The 26,263-nt window shown below is 42.1% G+C and overlaps 1 protein-coding gene across 3 annotated transcripts in view; it reads right to left on the reverse strand.

The window, feature by feature from the left end:
• Adamtsl1 (ADAMTS like 1) overlaps nt 1-21,174 on the reverse strand; it is a 949,615-nt gene extending 928,441 nt beyond the window's left edge. For all 3 annotated transcript variants that reach the window (XM_052717522.1, XM_052717521.1, XM_052717520.1), the window contains exon 1: nt 20,977-21,174. In XM_052717522.1, the coding sequence (XP_052573482.1) occupies nt 20,977-21,063 (87 nt within the window). In that variant the 5' untranslated portion in view covers nt 21,064-21,174. The remainder of the gene's footprint in view (nt 1-20,976) is intronic.
• Between the last annotated feature and the right edge of the window lie 5,089 nt (nt 21,175-26,263).

Below are 26,263 nucleotides of genomic sequence, written 5' to 3' on the forward strand. Positions count from 1 at the left end.
CACCATGCTCCGTGCCATGATGATAATGGACTGAACCTCTAAGAATGTAAGCCACTCCAATTAAATGTTTTTCCTTTGTAAGAGTTGCCATGGGTATGGCGTCTCTTCATAGCAATAGAAACCCTAATTAAGACAAAAGTTGGCACCAGGGACTGGGGTATGGCTGTGAAAGGCCTGACCATGCTTTAGTTTGGAGGAATTTGAAGTTTGGTATTTTGGATTAAGAACGCATTGAGATGCTTTAAGCACTGCCTAATAGACCTCACTAGTAGGAGCATAGAAGACAATGCTGCTGACAATGATTTGAACTGTTGGGGACTGGCTAAAGAGGTTTCAGTGGAGGAGAATTTTAGTATGTTGCCTAGAAATCATTCTTGTGATATTTTGGAGAATGTGGCTGCTTTTTGGCCTTGTCTGAAGAGTCTGCCTGAGGCTAAAGTGAAGAGTTTTGGATTAATTCCATTAGCAGAAGAAATCTCAAAACAGCCTAGTATTGACACTGTTGTGTGGCTATTAGTGATAATTCTAATGAAGATATATAGTGAAAAGAAATACACTAAGCAAGGAAAAATACCTTTTGAAGAGAAAAGGAGCACCAGAAAGTGAAATAAAGCTAAACCATGTATTCAAGGAGATAAACATATTAAAAAAATAGAATAAAGGGAGTTGTGACCTCAGAGCAAGATCCCACAAAGCTAAGTTTCCAACTTGTGTTATAGAACTAAAGAAAATTTTAGAACCAGATGTGGTGGGGGCAACACCTTTAATTCCAGCACTGGGAGGGCAGAGGCTGGCTGACCTGAGTTTGTGGCCAGCCTGGTCTAACCATCAAAAACAGGAAAGTTGGAGATGCATTTGAAAAAGGGGGGCATGTTCCAGGCCCAGTAAGCAGTAGAATTTGGCAGCTTCAGCAACATGGTTCTGGAGTTAAGGATAGAAGAAAGAAGCTATAGAATTTGCCTAAGGAAAGCCACTGAGGCCAGGCATGTGTCAGAGGTGTCCCTGAATGGAGGCCTTCTGAGGTTATTGCATGAAGCTGTGAAGTTGAAGCCTGGATTGCCTTGGAGACCCAAAGATGTTGGAGATGTCAGAGCCATAGGATACCTGCCAAGGAGAGCTGCTAATGGGGAGTGGAACCAGCCCAAGAGAAAGAAGTGTGTTATAGTTAACAAAGTTGAAGGGAGTTGGAAATCTGAAGGGTATTTCAACATCAGACATGGAGATGCTGAGTTTGGAGTTTATCCAGCTGGTTTTTGGTCTTGCTTTGGTCCGGTATTTTCTCCCTTCTTTACATTTTGGAATATTAATATGTATCCTGTGCCACTATATGTTAGAAGTATGTGATCAGCTTTCTCATTTTGATTTTACATGAGATTATAGTTAAGAGATTGCATGAATCTCAAAACAGACTTTGAACTCTAGACTTTTAAAAAAGTTTGAGACTGTTATAGACTATGGGACTTTTTAAGTTTGACTGAATACATTTTTGCATTATGATATGGCTATAAGCCTTTGAGGCCCATGTTGTAGAATATGGTAGTTTGAAAGAAAATGGCTCCCAAAGGGAGTGGTACTACTAGAAGATGTGGCCTTGCTGGAGCAGGCATGGCCTTGTTGGAGGAAGTGTGTCACTGTGAAGGCGAGCTTTGAGGTTAGATATATGCTCAAGACACTCCCCAGTGTCTGAGACCACTTCCTGTTGTCTGCATATCAAGATGTAGCCAGCATCATATCTGCCTGCACACCACCATGCTCCCCGCCATGATGATAACTGACTGAACCTCTGAAAATATAAGCCACCCCAATTAAATGGTTTTTCCTTTAAAAGAGTTGTCACTGTCATGTCTCTTCACAGCAATAGAATCCATAAGACAACTGGAATAATACCTTCTGCCAGAGTAAAAAACAAAAGGCAGTTCAAAGAACTAGAAAAATATCCAATTTTCAAACTAACTTTTTTGAAGGTTTTGAATTAAAAATACACAAGGTTTTCCTGTTTGGGGTCTATGGCTTATCTCAAAATGGGTTTCCCTCCAAACATTCAGAAAAGATGGCAAGGTAAGAATTGAATGGATGATACAAAGGCAGTCTCAAGAGCACCTTGGTGCAATTGACAATGGCCCCCTAAATCCACCAATCTCAGAATACTTTCATTATTTTTGCTAAAGAAAAGAGTTTTATAAAAGAGAGAGAGAGAAAAAAAAAAACCTCAAAAGCTGCAGAGAAAAAAGGGGCTCAAATTTCTGCTCCCAATTCCCTGGCATAGGAAAGAATAGCCATGCTACCTTTGGCTCACACAAAACTACAGCAATGTTATCTCATAGATCAGTTACAACTGTATTATGAAGCAGACATGCAATGGGCCTCTTTATTCCTCTCTAAACAAACAGACCCTATTTAATGAACAGTCTCATGAGACGGAGCTCTGGGCTTGATGTGTAGTTCATCAAAAGACTAAGAATTATCAGGTGATTTGAGATCTGAAAATAACCCATTGATAAAAATGCTCTATTTATTAAGGACAATGGTGCCAGAAGCCCAACCAGAACCCTCTTTGGGCTTGTATTCAGCTAGTAAGATGCTAGTCTGTGCCTATCATGAAGACAGCTACACAAGAAGAGCCTGGCAATGAGTGTTTTTGCTATGGTTCATACACACAGAGTATTTCAAATCCATTTCCCTCTGCTTCATGCCATCATATTTTACTTTATAATCTTAAAAGATGACGTAGGCAAAAACCTTTCTAAACTAGAACTCCTGATGTTGTTTCCATGGTCCCCATTTTCCAAGTTTGGACTACTTAACTGTTCTTATGTTCTTGAAAGTGACTTGTCAATCCATTTGCATCCAGGCATCAACTGCATTCTTGTATTTGTATGTATGTATGACTTTCTGAGCATACTGTGGTGTAAGTGACCTTCTGAGCTTGCAGATGCCCCCATTGTCTCTGTTACTGGGAAGTGTGGCCATGGAACAGAGTTCTTGTGGGGACATCAGGATTGGGGACCTATTGGAGTTTGCTGAGGAATATAAATACAAAATGTAGACAGAAGTTACACATTCCACTCCCCAGATTACTACACCAGCAACTCAACATTTTCTTCCATCTGCAAAAGAACCAGGCACCAAAGTGACACTGAGCTATAAACCAGAACCATGAATGGCCTCCACTTGAGCCTTACAAATTTCATTTTATGTTCCCAAGAAATAACTCTTTAAAGAATTATTTTTGCCATAACTGTGAATGGCTAATGTTTCTTGAACTAATACCCTGAAGGTTCTGATATGATTAACAGGGTATGTATTTGTTTAATAAATAAAACTAACTTTAGGATAGTGCTGTGGGATGTCTTTCTGTATGCTGTGAATATGGCTCCCATTGAATACTAAATAAAGCTTTTTTGGCCTATGGCAAGAAAGCTTACAGTAAGGTAGGAAATCCAAGCAGAGATACAGAGAGAAGAAGGGCAGAGTGGAGAAAGATGCCAGCCACCACCCAAGGAGCAATAAAATGCCAGCAGACCAGGCACACAACAACATATAAATATGTGTTTATAGGAATGGGTTAATTTAAGATGAAAGAGCTAGCTACCAAGAAGCTAAAGCGATAGGCCATATAATTTATAATTAATATAAGCCTCTGTGTGATTATTTTATAAGCAGCTGCAAGACCTCAGGGCTGGGCGGGACCGAGAAACTTTTGGCTACAGGATAATTTTGTCACTGTGTAGTTTTGTAAAAAAAAAATTATTTACTTTTTTATCCATCAGTCATGCATGGAGCTAGATGTGGCATATGTCTTAGTAACCATTCTGTTGCTGTGAAGAGACCTCATGATCAAGACAACTCTTATTAAAGAAAGCATTTAATTGGAGACTTGTTTACAGTTTCCAAGGTTTAAAACTCCATTATCATTATCATCATGATAGGGAACATGGAGGCGTGCATGGACCATTCTTATTCAAACCAGCACAACATATGTGGAGTGGACAGCAAGCCGCTCTTCAAGCTTAAATTAACAATGGCAGGGATGACAGACATACACACAAAACACAAAAAAGTATCACAACAAATTACAAGTGTTACAACTGGGTATTTTGAGATGAAACAACAGAAGTGAGCCAACATCAACTGTGATGAGACATATCAGAAGGGCAGGACTTTGGAGGGAAGTGATATTTAAGCTTCAGACCAGAGAGATGAGCACACACTAATGAAAAATAAGTTCAGATGTTCCCACTGAAAAGAAATGTGCATGTCTGATAACAGATTAATTGGTGAAGCTGATCTGATCACTATGCATTGCACACATTTGTCAATATGTCACACTATACCACAAACACATACAGTTACTATGGCAATTGAGAATAAGAACAAATTTTAAAAAGAACATTTCATATCATAAGCAGAAGTCTCTTTTCATTTTAGAATTTATGCTTAATTGGTATCAACCCACTAAAGCATGTAATACAAGTATCCAGTCTGTGGGTTTTAAACAAGTCTCTAAGGATTCCTGATTAATTTGTCTGAAGTCATGTGGTTAACAGATTGTGAAAGGTACCTGGATCCCAGTCTACTGCCTTTCCTTTCAGTACACTTCCCACCCCGAACCTATCCCGTGCATCATGCCATGAAGCTAGTGAGATGCCTGCATTGGCCATACTGATTCACAGTTCACCTCCCTACACGCACTAAGAGTAAGAGACACATAAAAATATGTTGTTTCTTTTTTTCATGATCCTGGATCTTAGAAAAAAGAAAGAGTATCGCTGTCACACACTGTCCTCTGTCTTGCAGACTGCAATTAAAGTAAAAACAGGAGTACCTTCGTTCTGTGGATTTGGTTGAGACCACAAGAAGTGGGTAAAATGTTGCTGAGATTTTAACAGTTAGATTTCTGAGACGAGCCCATTAGTTCCACATTTTAAAGAAAAATCATTATTTCCTAGAATACAAAAGAAATGAAAAACTAGATATCTTCAAAGGCAGGTGTCTCTTCTTTTATATAGAAAAGGAACTTGAATATAATATGAAATGGAATACTGATGTTTATAGCAGTATGATATGGAAGCAACCCCACTACTCACCAACAAATGAAAAGATGGATAAAATGTGATTTGATAGGTATATGTAGTAGAGTACTAGTCAGTCTCAAAAAGAAAAGAAATTCTGGTACATGCTGTAGCATGCATGAGACCTGTGGACATAATGTTAAGCAAATAAGCCAGCCACACACACACACAAAAAAAATACTGTATTTTTCTCCTTATATAATGAACCTCAGGTAGCAAGTTCAAAGACAGAGAAAATAGAATGGGAGTTGGAGGAGCTAGGAGAAGAGCATAGAGAGTTGTTTAATGGATATAATTTCAACTTTGCAAGATAATGAATGTTCTGGAGACGGATGGTTAAGAAGTATACTTAAGATCCCTGAACAGGCATTTGGGAATAGTTAAGGAACTGGGTTGATAACCAATATGACCTCTTCAATGCAAATGGGGGTGCCAGGTGTGACAGCTGGGGTCCTCTTACATTGGGCCTATTGAAAAGACTCCACAGTGCATTCGTGATTTTATTTGTATAACTTCCAGTTGTAGAAGACAAAGGAAGTCCTTGACTGGTGCAGGGACAGAGATCTGAGTAAGAAATCAAGGAAGAGCTATGAGTACTTCAAGTCCTAAGCCAGAGGAGGCTAGAACAGAGGCTGGGTATTCCTTAAACCTCCAATTCAAAGTTCAACTCTCTTGATGGGTTCACAGAGCATCCATCCATTGATCTCCTCCTCTTTTTCCCCTTTGGTATCCAAGGAGGGTCTCCAGAGTGATGAGTCCAGAATCTATGCTCCATCATTTGTTTTAGCTGTTAGAGCAGTTAGAATCACAGTGTGAAGTCCCTCCCAGCTGGCTTCTAGAGAGAGAAAGAAGAAATATATCCATCCTTTAATTTTAGGTTAAAGCAGTAATAAGACTGCCTCTCTTGGCTGCAGATAGGCACTGCAGTGTTGAATTGAGCCAAGGCCCTAATGTCTTATATCTGAGCAACATTTTCCTTATCAAGAAGAAATCACTCATGAGAAACGGCTTTCTAAACAACATCTCATACAAACTTGAGCTTAATTTCTGGGACTATGATTCCTTGGACTGTTGAAGAAACTTATAATGGCAACTAGGGTTACCACTTGAGAGAACAGAGTGATAAGAACAAGAGGTAGAAACTGGCTAGACAGTATAGGGCAAAAACAGTCCCTCCAAACAACTAGTTTCTTTATTGGGTAAAAGTCAAAAATGTCCTTAGCCTCTTAGCATCCTTGTCCTTGCCAATGGCCAGAAAGACCTTAAGTATCTGGGGTCTCTGATTCCTGACCTGGTTCCTAAATTATTTTAGGGTAACCTCTTCAGAGGGGGGCATGTAAAAGTCCATTGAGGGAAAACTCCTGACTAAGAGACTAGAGTCTGGCCTGGGTGGAGTCCTAACATTCCAGTTAAACAGGGCCAATGACCTGACTAAGGGACCACCCCTCAGGAAGGCAGCATTGATTCAATCCATGCTAAAGAGATGGGGGAAATAATGAACTATTCCTTTAATGAGATACTGTACTTTTCCTTCCCAGAGTTCCCACCCACCCTACTAATACAGTTGCTACAAACCAAGGGGCCACTAAGACCTCTCTGAGTCTAAGGTGTAACTTTTCCTTTCTCTTTTATTCCCCCATCTCTTTCTTTTGGATGCTAGCCAGAACCTGAAGATACTTTTTCTGATATATTGGGTTATCTTACCCTTTCACTAAAGGCCCCCTTCCTGCCCTGTGACTGTCTGTTGCCATGTGGTGGGTACCAGGCTGGCAACTTAAATGCCATGGCTTTTTTCCTTCTTTCTTTCTTTCTCCTCATCCATGAAGCTGCTGGGATTTACAGCATACCTGCCCTGGGGTTTGAGGTGGGGGACCTTTCAAACTCTAATAACATTATCCTTGGGTTTTCAAAACAAATGATTTTTTTAAAACAAGGAGTGACTGTGACATAAGTTTTAAATAGTATAAATTTTTAATTAATGACTGTGTGAAAGTTCATTTTAAATGCTTATACAGTAGTGTCGGGTCATTTATTGTACAGTACACACATGGGGGGATCTAAACCATACCCTGGAAGTCTTGAAAAAGCTAAGGCAAATGGAACCAAAGCAAGAAAATAATGTTCTTGGGATAACATGGTAGTTTGCACCCTCTTGAACTTGATTTGGTCAATAAAATGTGAGCAGAGCAATAGCATTGGCCTCTCAGTGGAGTGTCTCTCTAGAGCAGTATGTCCTCTCCCTACCCTGGAGCCTGTCACCTGTGGGTTGAGATGGAGCTTCCATCAGCATCACTGTGCACCCACGTGTGGCCACATGGAATCCACCCTGTGTTTGTGGTGGTCAGCCATCATGCCTGCCCTGTGGTTAGGCTCTCCTGACAGATACAGAACTCCAGAAGGAAATTTACAAACATGAACACCTGGTTTCGGCTGACATCAACAAAAGTGCCTCAGAACAAGCAACTTTGATTCCTCAAAGAATATTCACAGTGATCACTTTTCATAAAATTGTACACAATTTTAACAGGGGCTACTAACATTTCTCTAAATGTCTTTCCATGTACTCGCAACCTGTGATACACACATGAAGAGTGTACATGCGTAATTTGTTTGGCTGGCTTGTGGAAGAGCTGAGAACACGCTAAATAATGGCACACAAGACATTTCCTTCCTTGCCTCCAAGAACCCAACAACAGTTGCTAAATCACCATGTGTGGAGAAGGTGTTCAGCAGCACATACCCCATTTCATCAAGTGTCAGGTTCCTGGACGCTTGGGATGCTTTTCTAAATCAGTATCTGTTAATCTTCCAGGACATGGTGCCTCAGGGGAAAATACACAGAAGCCTGTTTCCAACAGGTCACATGAGGGTGGCTCAGAGTGGAGGGCTTTCCTCTCCCTCTCCCAGATCAGTCCCCTGCTACAGAGTGACTGGGCTGAAGCTATTCCCAAACATCTGAAAACCATTTATGAAAAACAGAGGTTACTACAAATAAAGGAACTTTAAGCTAGTGGTTCATATCTTTAGTTCATGATGTAACTAGACACTAAAATAATAGTGTATGCTCTAGTGGGGAAATTCACTGCACAGTTATGAGACATGCTGGCCCACTCCCACCCCTCCCACTACCAAACTGAGAGACAAGTCACTCAACTTCCTAAGACTTTATTTCTCTCATCTGTAGAGAAGACAGAGCTTGTGAGTGTTTCTCTAATGTGCCCTTTGGTCCGACCATGTGTGACTGCTCTCTGGAATGTGAGTAAGGAAGTGGTGGGAACAAATGTAGATCCCTAGGCCTGCCTACTTCTACTGAATCAGTCATTGAGAATGAGTCCCCAGAGTTTACAATAAAATGGTGAGAACGCTCAATAGGTAAAGGCGCTTGCCATCAAGCCTCATAACTTGAGTTCCATCCCCAGAATCCACACAATGTAAGGAAGATACAGACTCCTGCAAGCCCTCTGACTTTAGACACACTACACACACACACACACACACACACACACACACACACACACACACACACACAATTTAACCCACAGTAAATGCAAAAGATGTTTCCCAGGTTTTACTTATCCAGCACCATCCATTAGTGACCTCTCGATTGCACAATGTAGGAGAAATTAATTAGGAGCACTGAAGTTTGTGACCACAAGATTAAATAAATCGTTGAAGTGGTGGTTCTCGACCCATGAGGTCAAGACTCCTTTGGGGGTCAAATGACCCTTTCACAGAGATTGCCTAAGACCATTGGGAAACACAGCTATTCACAATATGACTCGTAACATTAGCACAATTGCAGTTATGAAGTAGCAATGAAAAAAATTGTATGGTTGGGGGTCACCACAGCATGAGGAACTGTATTAAAGGGCAACAGAATTAGGAAGGTTGAGAACCACTGTACTTCTTCTAACCATACAGATCCAAGGTAATGAGCAAAGTAGAAAAGAAATATGTGGCCCCCATGCCACCACTCCATTACCCCAAAGGACACTGTCTCTAGTTAGATATCATCCCAGTGCAAAAAGAAGAGTAAAAACTGACATGGAATCAATAATGAATCAAAACTATTTCCCTGTTCATTTTGACTCATCTCCATCATCCACCAAACATACAAAAAAGTCTAAATGTCAATCACACATTGGAGACTGAATTTTAATACATATATGATATTTCAAGGCCAGATTTTTACATCATGTTAATTCCATATTCTCTCATAAAACTGTGTCCAAATAGGAACATCAAAATTGGTAAAACAATAAAAAACTTCTATGCTCCATCACTCATCATATAGGTTAGGCTGTGTTTATCTAAGCAGAAAATGGAAAGTAAACAGTTACTAAAAATGTGAAAACCATTCTACAGATGAATGTAGGGATGGAGAAAAGATCTATGACTGTGTTTGGCTCCCAGAAAGCCATCAGTAAGCAAGATTCCATGTTCTGAAAAAAAAAAAAAAACATTCCGACTCTCAGCTGTACAGAGGCTCTCAAATCCAGAAAGAAGTCCTCTACCTCTACTCGGCCTCAGTCCCAGGCTTGATTCTTGTCTTTGTTTTGGTTTGGTTTTGCTATTTGTTTTGCTTTCTGATATTGATAATGCTAGATGCGGACTAAAGCACTTCAGTATCTGAGAGTGTGCATCATACCAGAATGAGGCCCTGATCTGGGAATGACTCAGGATAAGAAAATAGGAATAAGGAAAAGAAAATAAATAGCACTGACTTCCCTTTAAACATAGCAGGTTGAACACTATATTCTCTCTGTTCCCTCCCAGATGTCTGCTAAAATAACAGTAAATAAATAAAGATGACAAGATACTGGAAAGAAGACAACAGCAGATGAAAGATGCCAATACATTTTTGGAGTAGGACAACTTGGTGCGGAATTGTTACTGACTCGTTGAACTGTGTCTCTGGAGAAGCAGAAGGAGGGGAAGACACACTCACTTGGTCTATGGGACTGCAGAAGGGTTTTGTACTTGGGGGTACCTGGTGCTATGTAAAGGGGGCTGTGGTATGCCTACAGCTTGGCATATTGGCAGAGGGTCTATAAAAGGATCACTGTCAGAAAAGAAAATATTTTAGAAAGTGTAACCATAGCAGAACATGAAAGAAATAAAGACAAGAAAAATGACTGTACTGGACAGATGTACGGTCCAGGAGAGTAGTAATGAATAGGTGTCTAACAAAAAGCAAGTACACAAGACATTAGAAGAAACTATAAAAAGTCTGTGACAGTCAACATTCTCCAAGCAAAGTGGCACAGATTCATTGAAGGCCACAAACAATACAGCACAACAAATTTAAATAACCTACACCAAGACCTAGAATCATAAAACATTAGCCTAGTGGTCAAAACACTAAGGCTGATGAACCAGTTCCAGCCCATAACCTCCTTCTGTAAATGATTTGTTGAAGTATGGCTGTGCTCACTCATCTGCCTACTCACTAAGTCTGCAATCCTGGGACAGTGTCACACCTGGGTAGCCAGGTTACAGACAGCATAGCCCACAAACATGAGACCTTTACTATACCACCCTTTGCAGAAAATTTTTGACAGCTTTAGCACACCAGACATGGCATGAGGTTCTAGATGATCCCAGAGATGACAACAACAAAAATTCAGGCTAAAGACACCGGAAATAGATGAAAAAAAAGTGCACTGGTCACGTCAACAACAATAGAAAACACCAGAAAAGAACTACAATCTAGGGGAATGCTAGTGGAAGCAGGGTCAGGAAATGATTTGTTTTCAACTTAGGGCCGTATGCCATGGAAAAGAAACAAGTGAGAAAGCAGAATAGTTTTCCAAATTATTTGAATCCAAGTAATTCAAATTTTTGCCTTCACACCCATTTCTTCGCTGGAGGTTGCACAGCGGCTTTGACGAAACAAAACACAGAGGCAGGTCTCCTTCCTACAGCTTTGTGGGTAACTGTGCAGAACACAACCAGGTGTGGAGACAACAAGACCTTGAAAGGAGAGACTTCGGCAGAGCAGAGGGTCCCCTGTGACCAGAAAGGGCATTAGAGCCAAGTGGTAGCTTCACGGGAATAGAGGAGGGAGAGCGACAGTTGCAGGGCAGAGGGTTTCTATTTTAACCAAGGTGATTAGTGACTGCGATTTTAAATGAAATAGTCAATGAAAAGATGCGAAACATTGAAAGTCAGAGAAATACAAATGGAAACCATCACCCTGAGATGTCTGTCTAGTCTTTTCAGAATGGCTCTGACAGCAATGAGATGATATCAAGTGTTGGGGAGGATGTGCAGAAACTGGCATCACCGTGCATGGCTGGTGGGAATATGTAAAGGTATCGCAACCCTGGGGATTTCTTCCAAGATTAAACACAGTACTAGGTATGTGCCAAGGAGAAATGGATGCATATCCACACAACAATGTGAATGTATATAGCAGCATTATTGATAATTCCTAAAAAGTGAAGCAAAATAAGATGTCTATCAATAAACAAAATGATTTGTGTTTAATAGAAGAGATGTTACTCAGCCATGAAAAGGAATACTCTACCTAAATATGCCACAATTTAGATGAACCTTGGAAACATACTTAGTAGAAGAAGTCAATTCAAAAGTCCATATATTAGAAGATGCCACTCATGAAAATCCAGAGTCAATAAATAAGATGGATTTGTGTTATTTAGGACTAAAGTAAAGGAGAGTTACAAGATGTGGTGGTTCGAATGAAAATGGCCCCAATAGACTCATTTAGTCCCCAGTTAATGAACTATTTGGAAAGAATTAGGAGGTCTAGCATGGTTGGAGGAGGTATGTCAGTGGAAATGAGCTTTGAGGCCTCATCTCACTGCTCTCTTCCTGCTGCCTGTGGATCAGGATATAGAACTCTCAACTACTTCTCCAGCACCATGCCTGCCTGCATGTCATCACACTCCCCATCATGATGATGATGAACTAATGTATACAGATTTTTTTTGTCTCACCTCCAGCTCCCAAATAACCACATGGAAACTTCTTATTAACTATGAAAGCTCGGCCAATAGCTTAGGCTTGTTTTTAGCTAGCCCTTAAAACTTAAATTAACCCATTTCTATTCATCTATATGCTGCCCTGAGGTTCATTTACCTCATCTACATACTGTCCATCCTGCTTTCCTGCTTCTTGTATGTCTGGTTGGTGACTCTGCCTTCTTTTTCCCAGCATCCTCTCTGTCCTGAAAATCCTGCCTAGCTATTGGCCATTCAGCTTTTTATTAAACCAATCACAGTGGCATATCTTTACACAATGTAATCAAATATCTCACAACAGACTAACTCTCTATAACTGTAAGCAAGTTCCCAATTAAACACTTTCTTTTTTTTTTTTTTTTTTGGTTTTTCGAGACAGGGTTTCTCTGTGTAGCTTTGCGCCTTTCCTGGATCTCGCTGTGTAGACCAGGCTGGCCTCGAACTCACAAAGATCCGCCTGGCTCTGCCTCCCGAGTGCTGGGATTAAAGGCGTGCGCCACCACCGCCCGGCTAAACACTTTCTTTTATGAGAGTTACATTGGTCATGGTGTCAGTTAAGAGCAATAGAACAGTAACTAAGACACGGGGTAGTATCTAAAGGAAACAGAGTTCTTTTAAAAATAACTCTTAATGTTTTGGCTCGTATACAAAGAAATGAGTTTCTTTTGTTCCCCATAAATATGTATTGGTATTCTTTACAGGGATTCTGGGGTACAAAGAAAGTATAAATTGAACTTGATAATGTCCGTACTTATCTGTAAATCTAATAGAACCCACTGAATTATACATTGTGAAAGGGTGAATGATGTGGTATGTGAGTCACAAGTCAATAGCTTAAAGAAAGAAAGATTAAAAATGTACTAGAAAACAGAATGATCCACTATGTAGAGACTATAATGATTATAATATATAATATATATAATGCATACTACAATTGACTTTAATGTGATAAAGACAATAAAAGGTTGAAGAAAATGGCTTGCATAGTTCCATGATACTGGAATTTAATAAAATACATTAAGAAATCACATTCACATCAGACTATAGTAACTATGAAATAACTAACATATTAAAACCTGCAAAGTCTTAAAAATGGCAATCTAATATTAATAAGGGCAGAGTATACTTAAAGCACGTATTACTAGGAATAGAAAATGTCATTTAGTAGAAATAAAAAGTACCATTTGCTAAGCTGAGCTAGTACTCTTTAACATGTGTGTATCAACACCAAAGCTTCAAAATAAAGCAAAAATCAGCTAAACAAACACACTATAGATGAAGTCATCACTGTGTCTCTCCCAAAAATTGATACAATGAATATACAGAAAACCAGAAATCATAGAAAATATTGGAACAGTGCTATCAGCCAGGCTGACTTCATTGATATTTGCAAGCCATTTACACAAGACAGACTGACCAGGGAAAGATGTAAAGTCGTAAAAGTGTTAATTCTAACACATACAACATTTGTTAAGACTGGCCATTCCTGAAAAAAGACAGCATCTTCAACAAATGTGCTGGTCTAACTGGATGCCAACATGTAGAAGAATGCAAATAGATCCATCCTTATCACCCTGCACAAAACTCAAGTCCAAGTGGATCAAAGACCCCAACATAAATCTAGACACACTGAACCCATTAGAAGAGAGAGTGGAAAATGGCCTTGAATGCATTGCCACAGGAGACAACTTCCTGAACAGAACACCAATCATGCGGGCACTAAGATCAACAATTAATAAGTAGGACCTCATGAAACTGTAAAGCTTCTGTAAGGCAAAGGGCAATGTCAAAAGGATAAAATGGCAGCCTACAGATGAGAAAGGATATTCACGAACCCCACATCTGACAGACGGCTGATTTCCAACATATATAAAGAACTCAAGAAACTAGACATCAACAAACCAAATGATCCAATATAAAAATGGGGTATGGATCTAAACAGAGAATTCTCAACAGTAACATCTCAGATGGCCAAGAAACACTTAAAAAAATGTTCAGTATCATTAGCCATCAAGGAAATGCAAATCAAAACATCTCTGAGATTCCAACTTAGACCTGTCAGAATGGCTAAGCTCAAAAACGCAAGTGACAGCTCATGATGGTGAGGATGTGGAGCAATAGAAACACTAATCCATTTCTGGTGGAAGTGAAAACTTGTACAGCCATGTTGGAAATCAATACGGCTGTTTCTCAGAAAATTGGCAATCGACCTACCTCAAGACCCAGCTATACAACTCCTGGTCATATACCCAAAGGATGCTCTATCATACCACAAGGACACTTGACTAACTATGTTCATAGCAGCTTTATTTGTAATAGCCAGAAATTGGAAGCAACCTAGACGTCCATCAACCAAAGAAAATGCAGTGCATTTACACAATGGAATATTACTCAGCTGTTAAAAACAATGACATCAGGAAATTTTCAGGCAAATGGATGGAACTAGTAAGGATTATCCTGAGTGAGGTAACCCAGACCCAGAAAGAAAAACATGGTACGTACTCACTCGTAAGGATATGGGCCGTAGAGTAAAGGATAACCATGCTATAATCCACAGACCCAAAGAAGCTAAGTAACAAGGAGGGCTCAAGGAGGGACACATGACTCTCACTGTGAAGGGGAGATAGAATAGATATCACAGGTGGACAGTAGGGAGGATTCTAGATGGGGGTGTGGACATTGGAACAGGAGGGGTCAGGTGGAGGGAGGATGGAGGGAGATAGGATTGGGAAAGACAACTGAAATCAGAATGGAGGGGAGAATCTCTAGGATAAACTAGAAACCTAATGCAATAGAAACTCCCAGGAATCTATGAGGGTGACCCTAGCTAAGGTTCCTAGCAGTGGGGGGATACAGAACCTGGACTGTCCATCTCCTGTAAACAGGCAAGACTTTCATTGGAGAGTTTAGGACCCCCAACCTAGACCACCCCTAACCTTTGACCTACAATTTCCCCTGCCTACAAGATGAGCTGAGGTAAAGGTGGCATAGAAATTATGGGAGTGGCCAACCAAAGACTGGTCCAGCTTAGGACCCATACCATGAGAGGGAGCCTAACCAGACACTGCCTAGAGGGCCAGAACCCAGAGGCTGGATAGCCTAGAGACCTAGGATAGAACCAAACATGACTGGCAATAAAAAAAAAGGTCAATGAAGTGATGCCTAGTGGTATTCTGCTATACTTAGAGACAGGTGCCTAGCCAACTGTCATCAGAGAGGCTTCATCCAGCAACTGATAGAAACATATGCAAAGACACACAGCTTAACACTGTGTAGAGCTCTGGGAATCCAGTGGAAGAGGGGGAGGAAGGATTATAAGAGCCAGAGGGGTCAAGGACAGCACAAGAAAACCCACAGAATAACTAACCTGGGCTCAGAAGGGCTCACAGAGACTGAACTACCAATCAGAGAGCTTACATGGGACTGATCTAGGCTTTCTGCACATATGTTAGAGTTGTATAGTCTGGTCTTCTTGTGGGACTCCTAACAGTATGAGCAGGAGCTCTCTCTGACTCTGTTACCTGCTTTGGGGACCCTTTCCTCATACTGGGTTGGCTTGTCCAGTCTTCATAGAAGAGGGTGCCTAATCTTACTGCAACTTGCTATACCATGGCTGGCTGATATACATGTCAGGTCTGTCCTTTCCTGAAAAGACATGTGGAGGAGTGGGGCGGAGGGAGTGTAGCCAGAAGTTTTCCTGTGTCCTGCCCAATCCACAGCCGCTCAGACCCAAGTAAACACACAGAGGCTTACATTAATTAAAACTGCTCAGCCATTAGCTCAGGCTTACTACTGACTAGCTCTTACACTTAAACTCAGCCCATTTTTGTTAATCTATATGTTGTCATGTTTTCCATAGCTTTATCTGTGTGCCATTACATGCTGCTCCCTGGACGGCGGCCTGGCATCTCCTGCCTCAGCCTTTCTCTTCTCAGAATTTTCCTTGTCTGTTTATCCTGCCTAGACTTCCTGTCTGGCAACTGGCCACTCAGCATTTTATTCAACCAGTATACACAGGAAAACATTCATCTACAGGGGAATGTTCAGGGGAGGGACTGGGAGTTACTTCTTCACGACATCAAGACTCATGACCATGGATATTGTACACTCCTCTCTGAGTTAGATCTTCTAAGTATTACTCGATGATTTTCAGTGTACAGACATTACACAAGTTTTAGCTGGACTTTCTCTCCCCTTCTCCTATCCTTCCCTCCTTCTCTCCCTCTGGCCTCCTCCCCTTTCTCTTCTTCCCTCCCCACTTCCTTCCTGTGCTGGGGCTGTGACCTAAGGTCTCACACATGGTAGGCAAGTGCTGCACCACAAGCCATTCTTTTAATTAATTAGTAAATTATTTTTCCCCAGCCTGATCACAGTTTCCCCTCCCTTCATACTCTCCTCTCAGTTTGTTTCTTGTTGTTTCTGTTGGGTATTTTTGTCACACAAAAAAAGAAAATGTTACTGAATACCATCCAAAGGCATTGTTTAGTAAAACAGGGCACATCAAAGACTTGTAAGAAAATAAGTTTAAATCATACATTTGATAAAGACTCGTGGCCAGAATATAAAAAGAATCCTGGACAGTCAACAATAAGAAAACTAACAACCTAATAATGAAAAAAATTGATAGAAACTTTGCTGAAGTTTCTATTCATGTACCAAATGTCACTCCAGTGACCACCAACATGACAGTGGTTCCATAAAATTAGCCACAAGACATAGTCTCTGTCTGTGTGAGTACCTTCAAAAACTGATAGTTATTTCATGTTGCATTTTTCAGAATGTATCTCTACTGTCAAGAAATGCCTGACTATGTATGGTTTCTAAATAAAGGAATGGAAAAATACTCAACATCTTTAATCATTAGAAGGGAATTGTAAATTAAAAACAAGACTGAATTATCACTATTTGTATGGTAAAAGACCACCAGGTATTGGCAAGCATGCAGAGGGCATGCAACTCCCATGCATCACTGCGAAAGAAGCAAAATGGTACATGACTTATTTCCCTTCACCCACAGGCAATGCACCTTTGCATCTCAGTAGATGAAAGAAACCAGAGACGGTATCATGTGACTTCCTGAGCATACATGTGATGGAAGAATTCAATAGCAAATAATAATAATAACATATTTTAAGTTTTTAGAAATTGTGACTTATGTCTCAAAATTTCCATGTAATATGTTCATACCACAGGTACCAAAACTACAGAAATCAAAACTGTAGATAAAGAGGGACTGGCTAACTTTAGAACATCTTGAAATCTTAGTTTCTTAGAATGTTGATCATCACTTATAATCTGAGTCAACCATTAAGCTACTAACTTTTATCAAGAGACAATTGAAACCAAATGTCTCTGTAAATTTGTGTGCACAAATGTTCAAAGAAACTCTATTTGTAACAGCCAAGGAGAGAAGAGATGCACAGCTCTCAATAGGTGCAAGCCCATATGCAACAAACTGTAAGATAAATGCCCAGGAACAAAAGGCAAAATATTATCGCTACATGCTACAGCATGATCTCAAATAATTATGCTGAGTAAAAAATAAAATAAAAAGCCAAATCATAAGTGATAAGAGTGTATCAGTCCACTAACAGAAAATATCATGAAATGTACTGTATACTAGCAAAACAATGTCATTTTCCTGATGATGTTGGCTTCAAGTAAGAATGAGAGGGAAGCGTTTTCAAAGGCCATGAAAACATTTGGTAAATACGGTGTCATTGGAGTATGCCTATGTTAAAACTTGCCAAGTTTTACATTTTAAACATGAACAGCTCATTGTGTGCCAATTCTATCTCAGAATATACCAAACAAACAAAAATACTGCCTGGGGCAAGCAGTTAAAGTAGGAGCTTTTTTCAAAGCCCTGGGTTTATTTTCAACCATGCAGAGCTGTCATTATTCTGGCAAAAATGAAAGACAATAAAACAACAGCAATTGCACACCACAGAATAAGACACAAGCAAGTCTTCTTCTAAGTTCTTAGTTGAGAATGAATCCAAGAAACCACAAACTCTTTCTGGCATTCTTGGAGCTATGCACTTCACTACTGAATTCCTAAGGACACCATTTGAATATTGCCATGGATGAAAATATTCTTTTGTTTGAATGACCACCACAAAGTGCCATTTTAAAGCAGTAGTAATGGGTTGTATTCATTACCAACATAGCACTTGACTATCATTATCTGTGCAGGATAACGACGTTGCTCTGCATGTCCTTATGTGGGAGCAACTTGAGTATTGGTATAGAGTTGGGTTCAGCTTACAAAATGAGGTTTATCAGTAAAATAATCAGCTTCAAGGGAACCTAAGGAGTGAGCCAAGAGATCTTACAAAATAGGAGAATAACTATCAGAAGCAAAAAGAAATAACTCCTGAAAGTAGAAAGAAAATGAGAAGAAAGAAATGTTGAATTTCCAAACAATTCTCAGATACATTGAAATTGTTCTTTGAACTACTGTTGCAATCTGATTGGGAAGAAGGTCTTGATGGCCTCACTCCTCCTGTGGCTTCAATGTACTCAAGAAAGGTCTGATAATGATAGCGGACATTATTTCATGTAGTGAGTGTTTTAATTTTAAAAGTATAAGAACTGTGAAAATTCCAAACAATATTCAGATACTATGATACTGACTATTGGCTACAGACTTATTTCTTGATTTAATATTAAATATCCTCAAATTTCTGATCTATTTTACTCAATAATTAGGAAATGTCCATGTGTGGGTTTTGTTAAAGGAAAACAATAAACTGTAAATGCAGCTACTCCAGTTTCTGTCCAAGAAGACCCTCAAAGGCATCCACATTCTACCAGGACATACCAGAACCCTTTTCCCCCTTTCCACTCCTGATGAGTTCTGTCAGCTTCCTCATGTGGAGAGCAGCTCTGAGGAGCAGAACAGCTCTGAGGAGGAGAACAGCGGAGGCCCATTTGGAATTCCAAATCTGTGTTTATAAGCTTCCTCCAGGAGGAGTGATTGTGCTGCAGGTCAAGGACAGGTGTGTGGTGTTGGGGAGTTCAGTTTGATCTGAATACCAAGAAAACCCAGAGTGACTTCTAACAGTTTTGAGTAGGCATTTGAAACAAACAAAGATAAATAAATAAAACCCACAAGTCTAAGACAATTCATTAACGGGTTATTCAACACCTTTGTTGGATTCAGTATTAGCAAACAATTTATCCAAACCTCAAGGATGAGGTAGAGTTTCTATCCATGTGAACATTTCAAACAAGATGATGAGGGGCTGTCTCGATTTGGTTTGAGGACCTATTGTTGGTGCTTGGCTGTACCTTGGAGAACTCAGGCCAAGGCCCTCAATGCACCAAAGATTAAATGGAAAGTTAAGAGCCTCAACCAATGACTAGTAAGACAGAGTCAGTACAGAAAGCTTGAAGTCTCCTATGCTTATGCTTATAAGCTCTCTTCATTGTTCTTAAGTATAGATCGGGAGTCATGGTTCTGTAAGAACTGCTCACATAAGGACAGGACATTTTTCCGCTGTGGTTTTCAATCTAACAGCAGAGTGCAATCACCTGGGAGCAGTTACGCCCAACTCCTCTAGGGAGCTGATAGAGTCCACCTGCAATTTGTCCATTACCACAAGAACTCCCATAGATAGATCATTCTGTTCCAGCTCAACAGCTGAGAAACCTGCCGTGGATTAAGGCTGGCGAGCACAAAACAAGCTGATAACATTATTGTTTCTAGTATGTTCTACCACAATCTAAGTGGGATTCTGAAAAGTTCCACTAGTAAGGAAGCCCCTTCCCCTCTGTCTCAGCCTGTTCTGGGCCCCTCAGGGGCAGTCATACCTGATCCTCTCTCTCCAAAAGCACACTGCTGCCATGAAAATGACCACTAACACAGAGATATGAAAACGAATTTCAAAACGTATGTAAAAGCAAAGGAAGGAAATCCCCCAATTTGGACAAGTCTCCGTAATCAAAACAGAGGAAAGGAGGCTATCTGGCGATAATTCCCGCCAAGAGTATTTGGGCATTTTCCCAGAATTACCAAAGTAATCCTGTGAAAATCACATCAATGTAGGCGAAATTAAGACCAAGCTGCCCAAGTGGTGAGTGTTAATTAAAAGTTACCTGACTCTGGAAAGCAATCCCAAGGTGGTTCACACTTTGACACGACCCTCCCTTGACCTCTGCTCTAGTTCCTAAGTAGATGCTCCAGGTCTGGCAGTAATACCACTGTGGGTTTTATATTCTCAGGACCCTTCTAGGTAGCCTGAAGAATCCCCACTTTCTGCCAGGTCAGGCCAAAATTGTGGGAGGATTTGGAGTGGGTGTAGCAAGAACCAATCTTCCTGCAGCCACGCAGGTCACTCCCCACACCCTCACCCCCGCAGGCTACTGGGAAGCCCACCTGTTTTGCAGTTCTCACACTTACACAGCCCTCCCAGGACACAAAGGGACTCTGGTGACAATGTCAGATGTTCACGGGGAAGATCTGAAGAGGGAATGAGTGTGCCATCCTCCCCTCCGAGCCTCTCCCAGGAAAGTGAGAGAGAGAGAGAGAGAGAGAGAGAGTCCGCAAAGGGCTGCCCAGAAGGGATGCAGATTGCGCGCTCCGGGGAAATGACAGCTCCGGGGCTCAGCCACCGCCTTCTCGCCCCGACTCTGCCCAGCTAAAAGAGAGACCTGGGCGCGGGCGAGAAGCCGGGGCAGGGTCCCAGGAAGTTCTGCCCAGAGCTTGACCCCGCTGACCTGGCACTAGACGCCAGCACCCGCCTTAGCTTCAAGAATTCTCCGCCACCTGTCCCATGCCCCCCAGACGGCTGAGCCTCGGGATAGAGCTTCGCGAAAAAAGAGCGCTCCCCGAAGTGACACTCCCGCTCCAGCAGAGGCTAGGGGGAAAAAGAGGGAGGAAAAGTCCAGGGGAGCTGGAGACGCTCAGGCTGTCCTACCTGTCCGGCGACACAGAGGAGGCACCAGGTGCCACCGATGAGATGAGCCAAGAACCCCGGGGGCCCGCGCGCCACCAGGCGCGACATGGTCCTGGCAGAGACACGGAGCGGTGGCTGCGGACCCCTGGCTGACAGGCGCAGCGCTGGGGCGGGTGGGCGCGTCTCCGCAGCGGCCGCGCAGTCCGCCGGCTTTGAATGGGAGCGCGTGCGCCCGGCTGGGGGCGTTCCGCGCCAGGGCGGCAGTCCCCGCCCGGTGGCTCGGCGACCCCGCCCCAGCACCCTCCTGCTCCTCCCTCCAGGATCGTCCAGACGCCTCTAGGAAAGCGCTGTGCGCGTCCGGAAAAAGTCAGCGGGGCTGCTCGTCGCCTCCTGTTTTCTTGATTTTTCAAGGAGGGTCTCGGCTGCCCACCTTGCTCGGGTTGGGAGCGCCACCCTGCCCGCCCCTGAGAAGGAAAGTCCCCCTGGGTGCTGGTGTTTTCCCTGGAACCAGTGCCCGGGGCCAGTCCCGGAGCAAGTCCACTCTAGTTGGGTGCTCTGAGGAGCCCAGTTGCTTTTTGGGTTGCGCCAGACCCTTCCCGGCCAGGCGACCCTTAAGAAACTTGCGACCACACAGAATGGGACCACGTTTGTCCGGAGGCATCTGTCCCCAGGTCTCTCATAATGATTCTACCAAGGAACAGGTTTGATCCGAGGGGTGAGACTGGCAAAGGAGAACTGGCTCCTGAGCCGCTGGCACCCTCAACAGTTAGTTGGGTTCCGAAGCTCTGGAGCTGGAGCCAGCGCCAGGCGGAGCTGGGAGCCCAAGGGATAGGATCAACGGCATTAACTTTGTTGGTTATTTCTCTCCCTTTATCTGATTTATACCACGTTTTAATTACACTTCAAGCTCACTCTAAAACAAAATAAACTTTGCGCTCTATTTGCGGTCTTTTGCCACCAGTTCCCAGTTCTTTTCTTCCTGAATGCCTAGAGCTCTAGAGTCACTCACCCAAAGCATCTTTATAAGAAAGCAAGTCCTCACCCTCCCAACGGTCTTCCAGGCCACTCCACCCCTCTCCAACCTTGGCAGCAAAGCTGGAAGAGGCGGGGAGCTGGCCCTACTTCAGTAAACTTGACGGTAAGGAGTCAGCCCTGCCCTCCTGAAATCACTTCTGTGAAGTTCCCATGTGCATTTACTAGGAAGGACCCGTCTGCCATACTCCCTAGCAACCATTCGCTGGGTCCGCACATTCCTGGATTCCTTCCTACCTACTGGGAACTATGCTTAAATGGTACAGCCTATCAGCGACGGAGAAGAACACAGATGTGCCCACTGTCTATGAGAGAGAGAGAGAGAGAGAGAGAGAGAGAGAGAGAGAGAGAGAGAGAGAGAGAGAGAGAGAGAGAGAGAGAGAGAGAGAGAGAGAGAGAGAGAGAGAGGCAAAGTCATGGCTAAAGGTTTTAAGGAAATAAATGCTAAATGTTCCGACCTCCATTTTTGTGTTCCGACTGGCGTTTTGTTTTTGTGGGCTAAAGGGGGTCGTTTTTCAGAAGTTAACCTGGTTACTCATAAAATGTGTATTTATTGAGTTCCCAAAGCATGAAAAAAAATTACTTTTGTGATTTTTACTTTCTGGGACGCTAAGCTCAGAGGTCAATTTTTTATAAATTGTTGAGGAGTTTTACATCACTTAAAAATTGTAAATAGGAAAGAGCAAGCTCCATCCCCGAAACCTCAACCCTCACCCCCACACACACGCCCCCAAACACCCCCCCCCCACACACACACACACACAGCTCAGAGGATGTAAACAGGAAAGATTTCTATGAAAGACAGAAAATGCCCTGCTGGGATGAGTAAATCATAGGCTTGCCACCTGAAGGAAGGTGTGCTGGTGGGAAGGAGGCCCTCACATGTTGTGGGGATACGTGAAACACCAGGCTGGAAGCAAGAAGAGACCTGGTACACCAGGTAGCAGCCTTAGCCAGCAACACTGAATGAAATCCATAAATAGCCCACAAGGTGTGTGTAGATCACCTCCCCTTGATACGTGACAACACTGACACTGAGGTTTGCTGGCTCTGAAGCTGCTGGGGACGGAACCAAGTCTGGGAGGGGACACAGCCACAGAACTTTGGCGCTCAAAGGGAGCTCCTATTTCAAGTGCATCCTCCAAACCCTCCAATGTTCTAATCTCAATTCAACAGACACCACACTGTTTGGGGGAATAAACTAAAACCGAGGAACAAAGCATGGTGTCACATGTCACCTCCATGTAAGCAGGAAAGCACAGCATCCTATTCCTCAAGCAATGAGATAATAGAGCAAACGGACACTTAAAGTTAATTAATATGGGAATTAAGTGCAGGATATTTAAAGGGTGGAAAGTCCAAAAGGAAGAAGACGATGATAACTGTCCATGAGATCCTGAGGCCTTCCAATACTGAATTGGTCAGTCTGCAGAAGAATGAAACAGCTGTGAGAAAGGTGCCGTAGAGAATCAAGGTATTGTCTCTCCTAGTGTATTGTGAGAAGAAGGCCCTTCCTCAGAACATCTCCCAGGGTACACGTCCAGATCCCTGCTGGATCACCAGAATCAAAGTCTATAGGGATTTTGTTTAGTTGTGGTGTTACAGGCTTTCAAATGCCTTTCAAGCGCTATACCTCATTGGCAGATTGAAGAATGACTGAGAAACGTTCTGTTGGTTTGTTTTCCCACCAACTATCAAGTAGCCTGGATGAAATAGAGGGTGGATGCTACAAAGCAAAAGCCTTGACAGCCTAATCACATCACCAGGACAAAGGAAGTCCCGAGACTCAGGAGAGGTGGCAGAAGACCCCCAGGCACCAGCAATGGCTTTGTCCCCAGTGCCAACCTTGCCATAATCACTGAGACCGCCTGTCTGTGACTTGCAGCAGCAGAGTGTTTGGCCAGCATTGGTACCCTTGGAAGAGGAGCCATGCCATTGCTGGGCTGCTTAGACTTTCCCTCTCAGTGACGCTTCTCCTCTACAGATGGTTCATTGTGTTTCAGCCCTTCCTCAGTCTTCATTTCTTTCTCTGTTCTTTTTCATCTACAATCTTCCCCCAGTCCCCGTCATTTCAACAACAGCTTCCCAATATGCCATACTCTCACCTGTTGCTCTTTCTTTATCCCTCGACTCAAAATGACCTGTTACCTGCTTTGGCCTGCCTTATAGAAGCCAGCAGCACTACAGGAGAAAAGCACAGAAAAGCCCAGATGGGCGTCACATAGCATCATCTGCACCAGCATCAGGTGGACCTTCATTATTGCCCATCAACCTACATTCCACAGACCTTTGGTTCACTCTCATGTCATCTGATGACCAATCAACCTTCCCTACTTTCTAGAAACCCAGACTCATCCTCCCCCTGCCCTCTTTCAGACACTGGGAATTCTAAGTCTTTAGAGAAAACCAAATGGGGGAATTACTTCTACCAAATCTATGCCGACCACTGCCACCTGGCCTTTCTGTTTTCTCTGTAAAGGTAGTTCCTCTTCGGGACTCTAGTCTAACCCTCAATTGCTTTCAGACTGCAGAGTAATGTGTTTGTTTCCCCTCCTCTTTATGGTGCATGCAACAACTTCCTATAAGCTGAATCCTGCTGCCTCTCAATATGTAAACACATTCAAGCCTCTTCCTCCTGCGAAAGGAACCAGAGAGGCTGCCCCTCCTCCAGCAAGTGCCCCCCTGACCATCACCACTGCACTGAAAGGAAGGCTGGGCTTTCACTGTCTTTTGTCTGCCTTCCTTTCTGTTCAGCTATCAGTTCACTCCCGTCAGAACTGGGCCCCCAAATCCCCGTACAAATAGAAACCGCTCTAGTCACCAATGACCTCCCATGACACAGGCACCCCCCAGCCTTTGTCATCACAGAATCATGGGACATGGCTGATTATTGCTACCATCATAGAACCTTCTCATCAGTCCCATGTTCCGCCATTCATATGCTATTTCTGGAAGCTGACCTTCCACCGTGTGCCTTTTCCTCCAGATTCCCTGATCTAATTAGCTCATTCCTGGGCTCCTTCCATATCTGAGTTGACTATTCTTATTTATATAATAGTTTCATTATTTATTTATATGCTCTGATATACCCATATTCTTTTCCTCTAGAAAATGTATTTGAATTGGTGACCATACTTTTGTTAATGAGATTCATTAATCAAAGTTTACCTTCCCCTAATTTACTGGGTTGTATATTCTGTGGAAACAGTTCACTATTTTATTCCCAATGCTTAATTAACCCAAATTCCTACTAAATGTTTAACAAATCGACATTTGTTTGATTAAGTAGATGAATTAACACTTCACATCATTCAGAGGGCTGGTGTGGGAACCAGTTGACAGAGACAGCAAGCCCTTTCTGACAAGTATTTCATTCAATTTTCTTTAAACCCAGTATCTAGGATCATCCTAGGAACATAGTAAGTACTCAGAAACAGATCACTAAATTAATGGACAGAATTCAGAACTCATTAACAAATGAAGAGTCTATCTAATTATGTAGATTTACAGGAAAATTTCCAATAAAAATCCTCAGGCCCATTTATAATTCCTGTGTAGATAATTAAAATGACAACAAATAACATTTGATGTAAAACCAATCATATTGATCACCATAGCGATGTTCTCAATAAGAAATTATGTAAATTATGTATCCAGAAAGTCCACCATACTACAAATGATCTTCCCCCCACATAAATACTTAGAAGCAGAGAAGAATGAGATCCACATTCTGTTACTCAGAGCTGAGACTTATCTAAATTGTTTCTAATGAATACATAGGGTACAACATAAAATGTTAAGCAAGAAAGGAATTTTCTGATAGCTGGCTCCAATCCTGTTTTATTCCCCTCTTGGTCTTTAACTAGCTGGGAATACCCTCCTTGTCAGCCTTTATTTGCCTCAGCAGACAAGCAAAACCCAGAGCAAAGCTGTTCAGTCAAGCAAAAGGTTCATTTTTGAGGAGCTGAATGTCATACTCATTGTTCAAAGAAAATACACATACCTGCGTTACACAGTTCAAAGTCTCTTCCCTTGAGCAAGGCTGTTTCAACAATAAAGCAGGCCATGGAGACATGTGGCTTCAACTATTACAAACTGTTAAATTATGTGCACAATAAAAATGATAGAAAACATAAAGAAGAATCTGCAGAGCTCATAGAAATGACTCAACGCCATATTTCAAGAAAGTAAATACTGGAAACCAACAATTTTATATACATTTCACCCCAACTTAATCGATGTTCTAATTTTGTCTTTTTTAGGAATTTTTTTCTTT

The sequence above is a fragment of the Peromyscus californicus genome, unplaced genomic scaffold (assembly GCF_007827085.1).
Source record: "Peromyscus californicus insignis strain IS unplaced genomic scaffold, ASM782708v3 Scaffold_5__1_contigs__length_169319896, whole genome shotgun sequence".
NCBI classification, from domain to species: domain Eukaryota; kingdom Metazoa; phylum Chordata; class Mammalia; order Rodentia; family Cricetidae; genus Peromyscus; species Peromyscus californicus.